General features: G+C 32.1%; 1 protein-coding gene and 1 long non-coding RNA gene across 4 annotated transcripts; one reads left to right on the top strand and one right to left on the bottom strand.

Moving 5' to 3' along the window:
• Window positions 1-1140: 1140 nt before the first annotated feature.
• On the bottom strand, window positions 1141-9868 carry LOC143529861 (calreticulin-3). 2 transcript variants are annotated; one of them, XM_077025563.1, is made up of 14 exons: window positions 9746-9868; window positions 8727-8834; window positions 8452-8644; window positions 5556-5814; window positions 4890-4946; window positions 4764-4811; window positions 4054-4140; window positions 3490-3547; window positions 2787-2854; window positions 2623-2715; window positions 2432-2488; window positions 2250-2351; window positions 1774-1794; window positions 1141-1273 (listed from the first exon to the last, which is right to left on the bottom strand). In XM_077025563.1, exons 1-14 carry the CDS (start codon window positions 9858-9860, stop codon window positions 1262-1264), a joined length of 1278 nt encoding a protein of 425 aa, XP_076881678.1. In that variant the 5' UTR covers window positions 9861-9868; the 3' UTR covers window positions 1141-1261. The 2 variants fall into 2 exon arrangements, with proteins under 2 accessions (XP_076881678.1, XP_076881679.1); XM_077025564.1 differs by lacking the exon at window positions 1774-1794 and having other exon boundaries at window positions 1251-1273; window positions 2229-2351.
• A 1687-nt stretch (window positions 9869-11555) lies between these two features.
• Window positions 11556-13069, top strand: LOC143529845 (uncharacterized). Of its 2 annotated transcripts, none has more exons than XR_013134730.1 (3): window positions 11556-12163; window positions 12511-12719; window positions 12931-13069. It is a non-coding gene; the product is annotated as an uncharacterized LOC143529845 (long non-coding RNA). The 2 variants fall into 2 exon arrangements; XR_013134729.1 differs by having other exon boundaries at window positions 11556-11879; window positions 12119-12163; window positions 12511-13052.
• Window positions 13070-18961: the final 5892 nt, after the last annotated feature.

The following is an 18961-nucleotide window of genomic DNA, read 5'->3' as shown; positions in this document are numbered from 1 at the left end:
AAAACACCATTTGACTTGCTAGGATTTACACTTAAGACTTCTACCTCCTCCTCCTCCTCCTTTGATCTTGGCTGAAAATGAGAGAGAAAAAGAGAGGAGTTTTTACACTTGGTACTTGTGTGTTAATTGTGTGTGTGTGAGAGAGAGAGAGGGGGGGGGAGTTTTACAACCAATGCATCACATCTTTGTCAAATGAGAATACTTGCATGTTATACGAACTTGTGAGATAATAAAAGGATGAGAGAGACAGGGGGGGCAGCTTTGGTGTTTTCCCTCCTAAATTTTTAAACTCACTTTTATTATTTTATTTTTATGTTATACTTGATACATGTCATAAAAATGCAACATAACATAATGTAGTAACATAATGTAGGTTACATATATCATATCATAAGTCTTTATGTTGTTATTTGACCAGCTCAAATAACATTATAAAATATCTTCTCTTAAAATATAAATTACTTATATAATTTATTTAGTACACAAGTGCAAACATTTAGAAACACGATTACTAAATACTCAAGTGTTAATATTTATTTTTTAGATCATATCTTAAAATAAATAGCGTGAGTGTTTGTCTAGGTTGTTATTGGGTATGACCTGACTTGACTTGGATTATAACGTACTAGCCACATCAATTTAGTATGTGTCTTGGGGAGACCGAATCCAACAATATATATATATATATATATATATATATATATATATATATATATATATAAACGAAACATTTAAAAACTCTAGGGTTGCTCCCTACATTCTCTGAAGCCACCAGATTGATATATTTGTAAATGAAGGTTTTTCATGCATTTGACCCGAATTCACAGGCAGTTGTCTTACCAAACCCATATAGTTTTTAAACAGGTTATAACATATCATTAAACTAAAAATTAATCTCACCAAAAATTTGATATAAAAATCCTATAAAATAGGGATATACTAAAAATTAATATATCTGATTTAAAAAAAAAATATTGTTTATAATTAAGAATCTATTTTATAGTAAAAATAATAAACGGGTCATGAGTCTCACCGAACCTAGATAGTTTTTAAACCGGATTATAACATCTCATTTATTTGTGAAACCATTTCATCAAAGTAAATACAAATATTAGAAACGAATAATGTAAACAAACTTCAGAGGAAAATTCTCATAAAATTGCAATATGTTCAAATGCCACAAAGTGGTACAACAATAATAGTGTTACACAATATATAAATATGAAAACAACATAGGCCGAGTGATAATTGCTACAACTTCTCACAGCTCATCCTGCAAGACCACCAACCAAATATATTCAAAACATGATTTTACTGTTAATCTTGTATCTTAGAACCAAAACATGTCACATAATATGTTATAGAATACTAGTTAGGTATTTAAAAAAATTGGTAATTTGAAAAGTATTTACCAAAATAGATTTTTCTTAATAAATATATATCTTTTCTCACTCCCATTCGTATTAAATAAATTAATTTCTATTAAAGATTTCTTTATAAAACTCACAGATAACAAAAATTGAAATTAGTTTCTATATATTTTATATAGAAATTTCTAATAGAAATTAAATTATTCAATAAAAATGATACTCAGAAAAGATAAATTTATAAAGGAAAACCTACTTTGGTAAATAATTTTCCTCCTCCCCCATTTTGGTAAAAAAAAACTCTGCTAATTAATGCTAGAAATTTAGCCCATTCAGATGTACATGAACATGTCTGACCTGAATAGAAAACAAAATATCACTATATAAATGAAAAAAAAAGACTTACATGATAATCGTCATAGTGGCGCTGCAAATAAGAAAGCCAAAATCAAGAATTACATTAAAATTTAAATGAAAATTTAATTTTTAACATATTGATAAACAGACTTACTAGGCCTTTTGAGACTTATGGAAGATATATAATATAGGGTAAACTTTAAATAACCATAACATAACACCCCTTATACTTAACTCCCATCTCATAATATTATGCATCTTACACTTTTTCACAAAAATTGTCATGAATGTCTTAAAGAAATTAGTTTAAAAAAATAGCATTGAAGATGTATAACATATTATAAAAATTACACTTTAAATGAATATAAAAAACCTTTGTTTCCTACGTCACAAATAAAATTAACTAAAATTATAACATACTTTGCACTTTGGGTATAAAGAGACGAAACGTGTTAAGCGCCAGAAAACGTTAAAAAGGTTAATAACTTAATTTAGAAACGTGACAGTTATATTTTATATACTAACCCTTCGGTATCTGTCTCTGTAATAATCCTTATCTCTGTGCCTCCTATCATAACCTCTTTCTCTCTTCCTTCTTTCACCTTCCTCTCTTGCCCTTTGTGCTTCCTGCACAAACATTAATATTAATATTAACATCTGTTATCTATTAGTATCTAAATAAATACAACAAATTTAAATTTTCCCACCTCTTCCTCCCGCGCTTTCTTTATTTTCTCAGCTTCCTCCAAGGCTTCCTTTTCCATCTGATATTCAACAAGAAAACAAACGCATTTGTAAATTGTAAATTTACAAAAAAAAATAATAATAAAAAATAAAAATAAAAAATTGTAAATGTAATTATAAGATCATATTAAAACTTGTATAAGCAAAAGCTTACCTCTCTATGGGTGAAAACTTCTTGGATCACTTCTTTTGCATACTCCGGATCATCACAGATCAAAACATTGTCAAAAACAGACCCAGCTTTGACCTGCATTTTAGTCAAATTACCGGTCAAACAATTATTTTCAAAAATATAATACACTTTTTAACATTTTTTACCTGCCAAACTTCAATTCCCACATACTTAATAGGCTTGAGCACATATAGATCAGGATCATCTTCAAATTCTGAACAAGTATACAATAGGTCAATAATTTAAATTTAAGAATACAATAATAATAATAATAATAATAATAATAATAATAATACTAAAGGTGGCAAAAATGCAAGGGTAACTTTGCACTTTTTTAAGTATTATTTTAATACTTAAGTGTGTTAAATATGACTTAAATAGATTTTATGCATATTAATATACTTTTGCCACTTTAATAAAAGATTTTAAACAAAAATTGACAGTTTGGTTTTATGTTTACATAAAAACCAAACTTTTTGTTCAGTTTTGGTTTTGCATATAATAAAACCAAACCGAATATATGGATTTTCATTTTTAAGTAATTTATTAGAATTTAATAAATAATGTTACCCAAATATTTTAGCAAAATGTATAATTATCATTTAAGTATTAATTAATAGATAATCCAAAGTGTTAGGCCGCGAATCATTATTTTTTGCCAATATTCTTTTCGGCCCAGAAATCTCAAGCCTAAACGACAAAACCGATAATATCAAACCAGACCCAAACTGTAGACAGAACCAAACGCTTTAAAAAACTCAAAAACCAAAGCTTCAGTTTTTGATTTAGTTTGAGCCCAAATCTGACCCTGCACACTTTAACCCATTACAGATAAACCGAATAGACTACCTGGGTTGTCGATCCACGGGATCTTCCATTTCCCCTTGTAATTTGGATTTTTTATTTTCTGTAGCAATACAAAAGATATATCTCAAATTATAATTATTAGTTAAATATCATATATACCCCCCATGCAAAACTAAAAATATCATATATGCCCTTACAAAGTAGTTAAGATATCAAACATGCCCAATTCAATAAAAACAATTTATTAAATGATCATTTTACCCTTATTTTTCTGTAATTTTATAATTTCATATTTGCCCATCATTAACTTCGCTTTGTTTTTCATTTACCTATTTTTAACTTGATTTTTTATACCTATATTTAACTAGAAGTTTAAAATTTCACATATGTCATCTTGCTTATCGTCGATGTCAGTCAAAATCCAAATAAAAAATACGGATTTAAACAAATATAGTGAAAAGGTGTAGAGTGGTCATCAAGTAAATATTCATTATTTTTAATTTTGAATCGGTATATATGAAACTTTTCAAGTTGGCAAGGATATAAATTTAAAATAGTATTATGATCCTACCGAAAATGCTCAAAAGTGGAAATCTTTATTTATACCTTTGGTTTCCACGGCCCTTTGTAAGCTGGATTTGGTATTTTTGGTGGTCTCCATACTCCATCCTCATCTTCATCCCAGGTATCAGGCTATGAAAAGTTAAACATATTAATTAGAATGTAATAATAATGATGTTTTGTGGACAAATTTATTTTGTCTATGAAGCTCATATAAAGAAAACTAAGATATGGCAGCTTATCAGAACATTCAGTGAACTTTATTTTATAAACGAATGAACACGAACAACATTTTTTGTTTGTTTAGTTAAACGAACGAACATGAACATGTGTTTTGTTTTTTATTTATGTTCTTTAGTTTCCGTTTAAAGTCAGGTCTATTACAATTTAGTTCATTGTTTTTATACTAAAATATCATTCATTACAACTTAATCTGGTTTTATGAATTTTTTAGGCGTAGTTGATCGATCCTCATGTTTACTGCTGATTGAAGAGTGTCGAATAATGTTCATTCATCTACGTTCAGTTGTGTATGTTTGTTTACGTTAGTGAACCGTTCGTATAATGTTAACTAGACGAGCATAAACAAACACGAATAAGAAAACCTCGTTCGTTGAATTGTTCATGCTCATTTGTTTGGTTTAAGTTAAAGAAACGAACATGAATATGCCTCAGTCGCGTTCATTCTACGGGCTTAAGTATAACATATTTTATCTATTTAATCAAATAAAAATGAATTATAACGTATTCGTTACCTGTTTAGCTTTGGGATCGGGAATTTCTCTGGGAATTGAATCATAGCCCTGAATAATTCCAAACAATATATCAATTATATTAAACAAAAAGTACATTATAAACAATAATCAATCTCTGCTAACTACCTCTGGCTTGACTTGATTTGGGTCATCAATATATTCTCTTTCCTCCCAATCCGCAGGCTGAAAAAAAAAAAAAAAAAAAAAAAACTCATAAATCGCTTACATAACTTAAAACTATGAGTGTAAATGATCCGATCATCCTAGCCGCTTAAACGAGCTCGATCCCGATTCAAACTCGTTAAAATCTCGAATTGAGCCAAGCTTAAACGAGCTCGAGCCCAAGCTTCACATATTGAGTTCGAGCCGGCTCACGAACCTAAACGAGCTTTTAAATTATATAACTCTAATTAATATAGGATATAATAACTTTTATTGTATATACAATTATGTTAAAAACAATTAAGTAATATATATAAAATATAAAACTCTAACTAGAGATATTTATGTTAATAAGTATAAAAATATATAAACCAATATAAAACTCTAACTAGAGATATTTATGTTAATAAGTATAAAAATATATAAACCAAAAATATTAAATAACTAGTAAATAATAAACGAGCCAAGCTCGAGCTTGAAAATTTACACAATAATTAAACAATTAGTAGAGATAGACCTCTAAACAAGTTAAGCTCGATCCTTAACAAGCTCGGCTCGGCTCATTTACACCCTACTCAAAAGTAATAACACAAGACTCAAAAAAGTATGTGAATTTGATCTAAAACGAACCTTTTTAGCATTTACGTCTTTGATTTTTCGGGGCGGAAGTATATCCCAATCTGTATACATGCTTCCGGAATCTCTTTCTCTACCATCTATCAATACACTATAGCTTGCATCGGGTCTAAGTATGAACGTGTAGAAATGCGTTAATTTGTCGGTTTCACACTCCAAATTTTTTTTCAAAGGATAATTTTGCCCTTGATATGAAAGGATCACATGAAGCTTCTTTGTTTGTGTTCCACATATATCAGGTCCAAACATCACACTTCAAAAAAAGAAACAAACAAAAGTTAAAACATTGGATTGTATATTGTTGCCCTTTTTGATCTTTACACAACTTTGATCGATTAAACAAAGATGAAACATAATTGAATCAACAAGACTTTATTGATTAATTGATGATACGACAATATTTTGACTCTTCAACATTGACCCCTATTTATAGATTACCAGAACCAATCCTAATCCGACATGTGTACTTTGAAGTTATAAACTTTTCATTTGACACTTCTGGACCCTATACTTACATAAACATTCTAAATACATACAAAACATAGTTTGGCATAATTACAACACAAGCCCTAAACTTTGTGTTACATGGATTAACCAAATTATAGGCTAACATTGTACTACAAGCAATTGATACTAATAGCGCAAATACCATAAAAATTCAACATACTTTCTGACTTTCCCCTAAAATTCTCTTAACAACTTTTTACACATAAAAAACAACATATTTTCTGTTATTTATCGTAAAAGTCCCTTAACAATATTTTGCACATACAAAACCAACATGCTTTCGCTTGTGTATAAAAAAAATCCCTTAACATGTTAAACTTGAAACATTATTTGACAAATTACATTATAATAGCAATAAAAGTCATTTGCTTATAACTTTTTAGTGATTCTAAATTTATACAAACCACTTAATAAATTTTTAGTTTTTTAGCTTATTTTTTAAGTTATGTCATCCGCGCTAATGTATGTTTATTATATACAGTTTTTGAAAGACTATTTGTTATTATCAAATTATTGGGGGAAAAAAGTGGAAAAGAGAAGACGAACATTGAACAAACTTTGGCTTGTCATGTGTTCAAATAAAAACATTAATTCATCTAAATTATTTCCTCATGTGCCATTAATAAGTAAAAAAATCACAATTTTGTTCAAATTTAATATTTGGAGGGACTTTAATGTGCATAAGATTGCTAAGAGACTTTTATGAGAAGGAAAATGATATGAACTCGTTTTCTCTATGGCCGGGTATTAGGGCCAGATCCAAGGAAGTAGGATGGTCCAAGGAAATAAAGGGGTGAGAATGTTGAAGGGTCTAAGTAACCCCATCATTATTAATACAGTTAGGTCTATATATATGTTGGTGTTTTAGTTTACTAATCATCAATGTTTTGTTTTATCAAATTAAGGGTTTTTATACCTTTTTAATCGGAGATCTAATCCCTCTCGAATTGGATTAATTGGAGAATAGCCCATCTCCGAATTGGGCCAACTATCCTTTAATTTCTTGTATAAGTTTCGGCGTTCTTTTATTTGGTTCCATTGTCGGGGAATCGAAGCAAAAATGGCTCATACCCGGAATAGTCAAATCAAAATGGGAGGTTCAAAAGATGATCTGATTGATGTTCAATTAGCAGAAATTGCAGCAAGATTAGATGTTATTTTTGAAACCTTGAAGGACGATGTTGAAGCAATCAAGGCTCGGATGTATGGAACACCCTCCATGTGCCACAATATGAAGCAATTCCCATAAAGTCAGAAGTGCCGACTACTAGTAACCATGATTGCCTTTACCTTCACAAGGGGAACCATATCAGATCCAATCTGGATATGGAGGTTGATGAGATCAGTATGACGGTTGATGAGGTGATGGGAGATGACTATAACTGTAAAGAAGCAGATGATGATGAAAAGGACACGGTGGCGGAGGATAGTACAATGGCGGAAATGAAAGCAAACCAAAACAGCAACCCCTCTAAAGATCAACATGAAACCATGGATGATGTCATTTCCGAGAAACTTCACAATTTGCAATCCCTCAACGTGATTCAGCTCCAATAGACCATTGAGCGTCGCTTGGCGGGGTTTAATGGAAAAAGTTGGGAGATTGGTATTTTGAGCAGCAGGTTGAGTATGTTTGAAGGTGAGATCGGTAAAGAGAAGTTTATGTTGTCTTGGGTTTATGAATCAGGGGTCAGTTTAAAGATCAAATTAAAACCGGTGGATATTTCGATGGCTCACTTTCTAGGAAGCTTCCGTGTTCAAAGAGGTGTTTAAATGGTCCTGACGGTACTACGGGATTGGTGGTTACTGCTCATCAGTGGGTTTCAGCAGCCGGTTACCTAGTTTTGGAGCTGCTTATCGCTTGGGAAAACCACAAGCAACTAACGCGTCAAGTTCCTTCTCGACTTGAGGACTAAGTCGTTTTACCCGGGGGGTGATGTATTGATACGAACCCGTTTTCTCTACGGGTGGGTATTAGGGCTAGATCGAAGGAAGTAGAAGGGTCCAAGGGAAATAAAGGGGTGAGGATGTTGAAGGGTCTAAGTAACTCCATCATTATTAATACAGTTAGGTCTATATATATGTTGGTGTTTTAGTTTGTTGATCATCGATGTTTTGTTTATCAAATTAAGGGTTTTATACCTTTTTAATCGGAGATCTAATCCTTCTCGAATTGGATTAATTGGATAATAGCCCATATCGAATCGGGTCAACTATCCTTTAATTTCTTGTTTAAGTTTCGGGGTTCTATCAGAAAACAAAAAAGGAAGTATGTTGGTTCTTTTATGTGCGAAAAATAATTAAGAGACTTTTATGAGAAAGCTAAGTATGTTGGTTTTTATAGTATTTGCCATAATAATATGGATATGTCAGATTGGTAAACCTGTAAGGAGTGTCACCACCAAATTTCTTTTGGTTGACATATCCAGACATAAGCTTGATATAACCACCACCACATTCAATATCCTGCTCAAATTTGATTGAGTATTGCAACACTAGTGTTCTATTCTTGTTGGTGAACTCTGGGATCTTCGCAGAGATGGCAAAATGTCTGGCATCAGTGGTCGTCTGAATACCTAAAAGGTTGCAAGATTTTATACACAAATCAATCATGTGCATCATGCATAAAGTTTCTAAAGTTTGCATTGAAAATGTCACCTTTATCATCTGGATCACCAGACCACGAACCCGCTGTGTGCTTAAACGAACCCGCCTTTCCTTCACTTCGTTTCCAGTCAGATTTCACCCATCGACTCTGCCAACCATCTATTTGCCCCAAATTACAAAAGCCAAGATAATTTTAGTTAAGTACCCACTTTACTAATCAAGCAAAATGATAGATAACATATCAACTAAAATTATATATATATATGGTAAAAAAAACAAAATATATTCTAATTATGGTAAACATAACTGCAATAAATTCTAACTAACATATTATATCTAACAAGATGCTATACATTACTAGTAGGGCTGTAAACGAGCCGAGTCGAGCCAGAGTGTGCTCGAGCTCGGCTCGTTTTCTTTATCGAGCTGAAAATTGAGCTCGAGCTCGGCTCGTTTAAAGCTCGAGCTCGTCGAGCCGGTCTTCTTTAATTTTTTTAAAAAAAAATTATTTATATTTTTTTATTTTTTATTTTTTATTTTACAAATTTTGATATATAAAAGACAAAAAAATATAATTTCAACATACATATTATATAAAATTTATAAATTAGAGAATTTATAACTTTATATGTTTTATTTTCGTTATTCTTTTATAAGGTTTTAGGTATCAAGTGACATAATATATGTATAAGTATGATATTATTATATATAGATATTAAAATTTAGGGTTTAATCTAAACGAGCCGAGCTAACGAGCCGAGCCGAGCCGAGCTGACCTGGCTCGAGCTCGGCTCGTTTAGAAATCGAGCCGAGTCAAATTGAGCCCATTTATAATCAAACTTTTTCGAGCCTTTTTCGATCTATTTTCGAGCGAGCCACGAGCTTTTTGAACAGCCCTATACATTAGGCTATGGGGTATATTCTAAACCAATATACTTTTCGAGTTAAAAGGAACAATATGTATTAATTACTAATTGATCTGTTATTTTAGTTATGGGTTAAACCATTGACTTTGGATGACACCGAGTGATGTGGAGCTTATGCGGAATTAAACAAATAGAAACTGCTACCTCCAAATCGTTCCTCGAATATGATCTCTGAGAAGGAAGGGTTGCATATTGAAAGCAGCAACACCAGAAGAACTGCTGCAACAAGTGATGAGGTTTTGCTTGATGATAATGGCATTATTATTATTATTTGATTTGTTTATTCTGGTAATGGTATGGTAATGGTGATGAGTGGTTCGTTTCTTTATACGAATCTTATTTGAAAATGCCCCTCAGTTGACTAGTTATTTACGCTAATTGCCATTCTATTATGAGCAATATCTAGGAAGGTAGGAATGATGTCATTATTATTATTATCATTATTATTCTAGTTAAAGTTTAGCAATTTTGTTATTTTCTCCTCTTTTTTCTTTGGATAATTTTTATTTTGCGAATTAAATTTAGTTTTCAGCGGCGCCAAATGACGATGAGAGATCAGACGAGTAGGTAACGTTCACTAGTTGAATCTTTGGATTGAACAAGTTTTATTAACCGCACAGTCGTGCCTTCGGGCGAGTTTTCGCAGGCATTGGCCTTATGTGAGGGTTTTGCCAAGATGAAAGATGTGACGAGTTTTCACAGGCATTGTATTTCTGAGTCGAATGTTCATTTCTTTGAAATGGCTTTCCATTTCGGCATTCAAACATGTTGCCAGCGACGATGCGACCCCTTTCCCTTGCTTCTTCTATCCCCCGGTCGAGGCATCTCGGTAATATCAGCATAAGGATTTCCGGCTTCATTATCGCTTAGGTTGAAGTTTCGAGCGTCGGAACGGGACGTTTCTGGATCAACCGAAGACGATGTTTTAGACCTTTTTTTAGGTGGACCACCTTCGGTGTTAGCCTCCATAACCGGACCCCATTTTGGGTGAAATCTCAGGTATTGTTTTAAAAAGCCAAAGTAATTGAAGCTCCCCGAGACCTTATGTTGATACTCTTTCAACCCCCTTTCATGATTTCCGCGTCAGAGACACCGTTGCTCCACGTTCGAGTCATCCGAGAGTAATCCGTACAGAAAGCCATGCATTTGGTGTTTATATCGTTCCATTTCGAGACTAACGAATCTTTTTCTCTGCGTGAGTCGCCGCCAAGTTTGTGAAACAACTCTTTAACTTTATTCCAAAATGCGCCTGATGCTTGATAGTTTCTAAAAAAATATAAACATTACAAGTTCAATAATTGTTTTAAGAAATTTAAAAAATATATTTATTAAAGTATGAAGAGTGAGATATGATTAAAAGTATAAGGATTGAGAAGGGTGATATTTTAAACGAAATAAGAGAAAGAAACTTCATTTTTGAACATTTTTACACAAAAACGTTCAAATTGTGTTATTAATAAATATTTGTTTTTCAAAAGGTTATGGAATTTTACAGGTAAATGGAAGAAAATTTGACTTGAATTGACTTTTGTTCACGTCAACTTATACACGTCACACCAGCCAATCATCTTCTTTTGCTTCATATTTTGTGGGGCCTTCCACTTCTTTTGGGGGTTCTTAAAATAATAATTTAATAAATCAAAAGTTTGCTCGGGTAAAGTTTTGTTCTCTTATTTTTTTTTTATGTTTTAATTTTACCTTTAATATGATTTATACATTTTTAACCTTATTAATTTTTAAAACTTTTAGTTTATTACTCGTTACGTCCCATTAAAAATGTCCATATTTCCTTATTTATTTATCTCATCGTAAATGTTTAATTTTAAATATTATTATCCAATTTCCAAATATAATACCCTTAAACACATACAATAATATAATACCCTTAAACACATACAATAAATCAGCAAATACTTATAACATCTCAAAATTGAAAATTAGCAAGTACGAACAAATATACTATGCTATCAATATTTGAATTTGAAAAAAAAAACCTCTAACTGATGTACTCTGTTTGCAAATGGTGTACGGACTATTTTCTGTTTGGCGATGACAAAACCCAAATGAGGAACGTAACCATACTTATTCAGTCGCCAATAAGGTCTCGAAGGGGTGTGGTATATAAACGAAATCAGATATTAATTGCAATCAATCTTCAATTCTGAATGCAATTGGAAAGTTTAATTCATCTACTTGCGTTCATCTTTCGATGCTCGCCTCCATTCTGTTTTATCGCTGCGTTTGAACTACGGGCAAGCTATGCTGATCATCGATTGAGGTAAGTAAAACATCATTCTGTTGTGTTTGTGTTTGCATACAGATTGAAAGCCCTAAGCTTTCGATTCTAGATTGTAATCATAATAGGAGTTCAACTTTTCATGGGAAATAAAGATTAACAGAGGTCTGTAACTATTTCTTGGGTAAAACGTAATAATAATAAGCGGCATAACTATTGGATTAATTAGAGGTATTGGTGCTTTATCAAATATGCAATAATTGGAGGTTTAATTGTTGCAGTTGGTTGGGGATTTGTAGTCATCATCATCTAAGTGTTAATCATTGGTAAGTATTTAAATTTTATAAATGGCTATTGATTTTCTAGGTTCAGTAGCTATTTGGTTTAAGATTGATCTGACACACAAAAAGGCTAACTAATAAATAATAATAACCTAATATTAAGGTAACACATTCCATGACCTGCAAATTAGATTTTATTTTGTAAATTATATTTATAGAACCACAGAAGTGATTTTGTTATATTACTTTTGAGCAAGGTATGAGATCCTTAGGAGATAGTGTTTTGTACACAATGAACTAGAGACCATATATTAGTTATATGGATAATTTTTAAATGGTTATCGTATCAACATTTTGTATAATAACACTCATGTTGATTTGATAATTTGTAGGAGGCGTTTTTAAAAGAGATGAAAAACAACTATGGGCCGCGCATCTCGAGAGATGAATCTGATTTTTGACATGTATATAAGCATTAGGTTGTTGAAACAGGCCATTCGGGATCGGATATTCAGATCTTAAATAAGCGGAGACCTTGACACCAACGTAATCTTACGAGACTGGCCCATCAATTATCAAGAACATGCAATTGCAACAAAGGGTATGATATTGTTATTAATACAGTTATGTAGGGTTGTTCTTTTTGCTTATAAATTAGATTTCCGGTAGATCTTATTATTTTTTTTGTTTCATAATATAACCGATGCCCGATCCGTATGATGGTGGGTAGATCAGCTCATGCTGTTTGGTGAACATATAAATTGAAATAAATTATTAGATTCATATCACTTAAATTTTGATGAACTGTTCAGAATTCAGGTCAAATAACTCCGTTGGATGAGATAACAGACTCAAGGAGTATAGTTTTCGTGTTTTGTTAGATGAAAGTAAATCTTTTTGTGTGGTTGGAAAATCCGATGGAGGTCTAACTGAATGCTACAAAGATCTTGTAGGTTATCTTTCTCAAACTCATTTTTAATTTTCATTATTTTGTTTAAATTCATATTAAAAATTAATAAATAAAAGATTAATAGTTATCTTATTGTATATTAATAAAGTATATATATTAACTGCTACCATGGGATGTACGTTGGCATCAGAAGGTGGATTTTGCGCCAAAAGAGGTAGAGTTGTTACCAAATATGTATGAACGAAATATTTATTTGTAAATTTGTACAATGATTACGAGCAAAAAGGTAATATATCCTTGAACATGTTGTAGTGCCTTAGCAACTCGGATTATGTGTTTTCTACATCTTTGCCACCTTACTTGGCAATTGCTGCACTTACAGCTATTGATGTCTGTGAAACAAACTCGAAACTTTAAATAAAGTTAATGGATTGTTTTATATGTACTTTATTTTACAATAATATTATTGCTAACTGTTAGTTATGAATCTTACTGATATGATCCAAAGATCTAATTGAGTTGACAATTGATCATATACTTAGTGTTTACATAACACGTGTTTGCGTTGTAATTTGAAGCATAAACATTTACCTGATTATTGGTTTGTAATTCTTGATCAAGATCTTGATAAATCTTGATACTGTCACTATTTGACCAAGAAAAAGTCAAATGCTTGATTAAAAACCATTAACTTTTAGGGGACATGGATTTTCTTTTTTTGTTTTTGTTTTCACTCAAAAGATTTCAGCCGCCCAAAATGCTTGAATGTTATGCGTGAGCTGTCAGAAGTCTGATGTACAAATGTGGAGGTTGCGGTGCAACACTTCAAGGTTATTAGAATATAACTACTTGTGTTTTCTTTCGTTGAAACATCTTGTATGCTTTTTGTTATTTATTTGAATAATTTAATATATTAGTGCAGTAAATAAGCGGAATATCAATTCAGTTAACATCACATCACACAAATTGGACGATGATTCTTTAGGAAAATTAAAAGTGGATGAAGTGTCTGGTATTCAAATACAAGAAGCTGCCAGTAGCTGAAATACAATTGATGGTTGACATTGACCGTCGCTTTCATTCCCGTTCAAAGTCTTTGCCCGTATAACACATTACTCCTCACATCGGTCTTTCCCTTTCTTTGTTTATTTAGTGGGTGTTTGAGATTGCTTATTTTTATTAATTTATAAGTTATAACTTATAAATTTTTTAAAAAGTAATAAAGTGTTTGGTGTGAAGCTGTAACCGAATAACTAACGAACGTCCAAAACTTTTATATGTTAGCTTCTTGATGTCTTCCAAATCATCTTCTTCTGGCGATCTTCATCTTGACCTTGCAAGCAAAAATTTTATTTGTTATAAGTTCAGGACGGACATTAAAGATATTGAACATAACAATTTTTTTGTCAAATGTTTAACATATTTATCATGCTACCAAAAGTTACAACCAAAGCCACTTTCATATATTTTTTATAACCCTTTTACAGTAAAATAACATATTTTTATTAATTTATTTTTCTTTCTTTTTCAATCAAAACATATTAAGCATCGTATTAAAAAAATGAAAATTGGTTTTTATTGGTCCCAACTATCGTGTGTTGGTCATTGTCGGTCCCAACTAACGAATTGGCTGCTGACAGTCCCAACGTTTAACGTATTTGTTCCTAACGGTCCGCGACTAACAGAATTCTAACGTCGTTAGTTTTAGATCACTGGAAAAATGTTTTTAGTCGGAAAACACACATTTTTTCCCGAAAACTCAACAATTTTGTCCTAAACATCATGGTAACTTTGTATCGTATCTTTAGGAACCCTTTTCTAGTAAAATCCTCAATTATTGAGGTCGCCGTAACCCTAGAACCATCGTCGGAATCAGTAGATGGTGCTTAAGTGATGGTGGTTAGTTGGCGATGAGTCAATCGGTGGTGGCGGCGGCATTCAGGTGGTGTTTTCCGGCAAAAAAATTGACTTTTCCCGGCCTATAATGTTTTTTCGGCGACCTGAAACTAACGACGTTAGGATTCTGTTAGCTGCGGACCGTTAGGAACAAATACATTAAAATTTGGGACCATCAGTTGCCAATTCGTTAGTTGGGACCATCAATGACTAGAAGACAATAGTTGGAACCAATAAAAACCAATTTTCCTAGTAAAAATAGTGTTTTTATCTATACCAAAAACAAATTAGTAACAAACTACGTCGCTGTGTCTTTCTAAACAACAAAACTATGTTGTTTAAAACAACATTAAATTTATTAGTGCATAAATGAGCAAATTAATATTCTATAATTAATTCGCCTCATGAGTGATGCTGATTTTTTTTAATTTATTTAAAAGTGAATGCCACATGTTGTGGACCAAAAATATTTAATTAACTAGATTTTTGACCCCTTAAACCGTAGTTAAACACTCTAACAATGTCCAAACTCTACCACAAAATCAGACGTGATTAACCTATTGATTAACATTCATTCATTTATTTCAATTGACAATTTTATGCACAAAAGTGAAACCACCTTATATGTATATGGTGTTAATGAACCTAAGACGAAGATTAATGAATGCCATAATGGTTAAATTTCTCATCCTTGTGACAACATCCCAGTAATTTAGCATCTCTCTTATAAGGATATATATACAAAATATCTCATCCTTGCACTTCCAAACTTGAAATATAATACAAAAACTTTATGTCAAACTAAGTACATTGGTCATGGTATGCAAAATAGACAAATAAAACCAAATGAGAATGGGTAAAAAATCAATCGATAACAAGTGCTTTTAGTTTTTTTTATGATTTTTCCAGCTTTTTTTTTCTATTTTTCCACGTTTTTTATTTCTATTTTTCCATGTTTTTAGCCTTTTTTTTATCTTTTTTTTTCAAAAAACCGGTTTTTTAACCGGTTACCGGTTAACCAGTCCGGGTAATAACCAAACCCGGTTAGACCGGTTAGGGTACTTATGGTGAATAACCGGTTACTAACCGAACCGATTAACCGGTCTAACCAGTTAGGCTAGGACAATGAAAAAACCGGTTAACGGTTAACCATTTTGTGCACCTCTAAATTCACCCCATACAACTAGACTAAAAGCCCAACTGCGACTATTTACCATAACTAATAAGTAAATATAACATAACCCGAAGGCAAAAACTTTGGTTATGGACTTATGGCTATAACAGGGCCGGCTTCGAGAAGTCGAAATTTATTTTGGGCCTTAATTAAAAGGAACATTTTTTTGTGTTTAAAAAAATTAATTTTACATGGGCTTACTTGGTTATGATTTGAGTTATGTAAAAAAATTTTGTGTAAAAAAAAACTAAAAATTGTCTTGAATAAGACTAGAACCCACAACCTCTTGGTTACAAGTCATATTTCTTTGCCAATAGACCAAGCTAGTGTTTATGTAAATGTGTTTAAACAATGTTTATACATACTTTTTTCACAAAAAAAATATTTAAAAAAAAAATTTCGGGCCTATCGGGGTTGTCGGCCGTCGACTACCCAGCCACACCCTTGGGCCGGGCCTGGGCTATAATGTTAGGTGGCAAGCTAGCAAGGTTGACCTACAAAGTCTCTAAATCATGTTTGTCATATTCAAACATATACGAGCGTACAAATATAAAGATGGATCTATGTAAAATATTAAACATTGCTATAACACTCGGCATAAAACGCAGTCTAAAAATATATGAAACTAGATTTCGTCACCCGCCCACTGTGCGATCATGATGAGAAGGGCATTAAAAGTCTTAAGATCGGTAGTGATTGCTATAGCATGTCAACTGCCAAGTTCACATTACTATGGTGAAGTTCACATAGTATGCAATAGTAGTGGTTACTAAAGTATGTTGAAGTTCACATGCCTTAACACTGCATTTTGTTAAAAAAAAACTATAGTGCTTTTGCCTACTATTTTATCTACAAAATGTAGCATAACATAAATCTTAATCTGTATTTTAGTTGTTACACCATAATATAAGTTTTGCATATTTCAAAAAAGTTGTGTAGTGGAGGCTTAACACGCCCAATTTTATATTATACAAAAAATGAAAATGTGACCGTCTTTTCAAAGAAGTTGTGTAGTGGAGACTTAACAGGCCCAATTTTACATTATACAAAATGTGAAAATGTGGCTGTCTTTTGCCAATACATAATTGTGCAAGTGTCCAGAGAAGCTACAAATAAAATTTAAGTATGGTTTTAAAGTCTAATGAGATATCCATTCAGATTAGGTACCAATTTCTCCCGTGTAGACTATGGTCAGTGTACCGATTTGTCTAAATCTTTGACTTGTGGGCTGTTATTGAGGCATTCAATCGTCCTTACTTGAAGCAAATGGTAGAATCGTTAAATAAATGCACTTGCATTAATAAAAAAGCGTTTGGCCTGCATTAGGAAATTAGCAAATTTATCTAAAGCAAAAATTTCACATAAATAGATTACAAATAGATTCTACCTATGTGCAAAATTACATGCTCCGGTTTACTTGAATATAGTACTAAAGTATGTAGATTGTGAAGCTAGACAACAAACAAAACAACCAAAAAGGATAAACACACAAATGTTTAAACAAAATTATAAGGCTATTCAAACAAATGCTAAACAAAATTAATATACATTTTGGTTTCGGGTCATGTTTGGGTCTAACCGTAAACACGCTTAGCTAAATGGGTTGTGTTTGGGTCTAACCGTAAACACGCTTAGCTAAATGGGTTGTGTTTGGTTGAGCCCCACAGGATCACGCGTTGACCCATTTAACTAAATTATGGTATTTAACCTATTCAAGCCATTAAAAATACGAACCAAAGAGGCTTAGACAACATCATCATCTATAAAAGTTGTTGGCTTCACATCACAGTATTTAACCCATTCAAGCCATCCAAAAAGAAACCAAAATGGTTCAGACAACATCATCGCCTGTAAAAACCCATTCAAGCTTACATGCTTTACGTCAACGTACTTCCAGATGCAGTGGCAAACTTATCTTTTAAGTGTGAGCTCCACTTCTAATGTAATTGATTTTGTTGATTTGATGATTACATAAGTCCGAGAAATCAAAAACCTGCAACTATTGTACTTTGCAAATAAAAGAAATTAAAATCAATATACAAATCAAAAACCTAGAAATACTTAACTTCCAAGATTAAACAATGCAGAAACCTCAATTGGACAAAAACAATTACCGACGAACTCTCACTTGGTGAAAGAGCGGCAATCCACTCGAATGAGGTTTCGAAAACAATAAAACGTGTTGGTGGCAGGCAACGTGGAGAAGCTCAAACATCCAACAACAAAGTACAACATTTAATCCACATCTTACAAAACAGAAATGCACAATCCTCCCAAAATTGTTATTATATAAATAAATATATGAACGTAATTTTATTGTTTCTCTTTTACTCTTCTGATTTAAACAAATATGTTCGTTTTGTACATCATCTATATATGTCTAGGTGATGGCATAGAATTAAAAAAATATATATGAAACAGTTTTGTTTGATGATTTTTAATATACATTACATTCACATTTAGATATACAAATTTTCAAAAAAATATATATTACTGATAATAAAAATATAATTAAATGGTTCAGTTTTATATTACTTGTTATCTCAAAAAGATAGTGTTCGAAATAATGATATCTATGAAAATATAAGTGAAAATATATGGACCCGAATCCGTGTCATCTAACGCTTCACGGGCTGCAAGTCGTCCACGAAACACTTACACAGGTGGCACGCCTAAGACCATTGCTGACATGTGAGTAGGACCACGTAATCAAAACCGTTACGACGAGTATTTCCAAGGGATGGCCCACCCCACATATCTCACACACCATCAATACCAAATAACGGTATTCACCGGGGTCAAGGGAATATCCATGTGGTAACATACTGCTGTTGATCTTCTATCATCCTGACTATAAATAGGA

The sequence above is a fragment of the Bidens hawaiensis genome, unplaced genomic scaffold, assembly GCF_021521415.1.
Source record: "Bidens hawaiensis isolate Kalapana, Puna unplaced genomic scaffold, B.hawaiensis_p1.1 tig00008759_1, whole genome shotgun sequence".
In the NCBI taxonomy this organism is placed as follows: domain Eukaryota; kingdom Viridiplantae; phylum Streptophyta; class Magnoliopsida; order Asterales; family Asteraceae; genus Bidens; species Bidens hawaiensis.
This window is presented reverse-complemented; position numbering and strand designations above follow the sequence as displayed.

Excerpts from the sequence above, each read along its gene's own strand:
- LOC143529861 (XM_077025563.1), bottom strand. The coding sequence starts at position 9,860 with ATGCCATTATCATCAAGCAAAACCTCATCACTTGTTGCAGCAGTTCTT. Across the intron at positions 4,141-4,763 it reads CCGATCCCAAAGCTAAACAG|CCTGATACCTGGGATGAAGA; the intron begins GTAACGAATACG and ends AACTTTTCATAG. Across the intron at positions 2,352-2,431 it reads AGAAAGCGCGGGAGGAAGAG|GAAGCACAAAGGGCAAGAGA; the intron begins GTGGGAAAATTT and ends ATGTTTGTGCAG.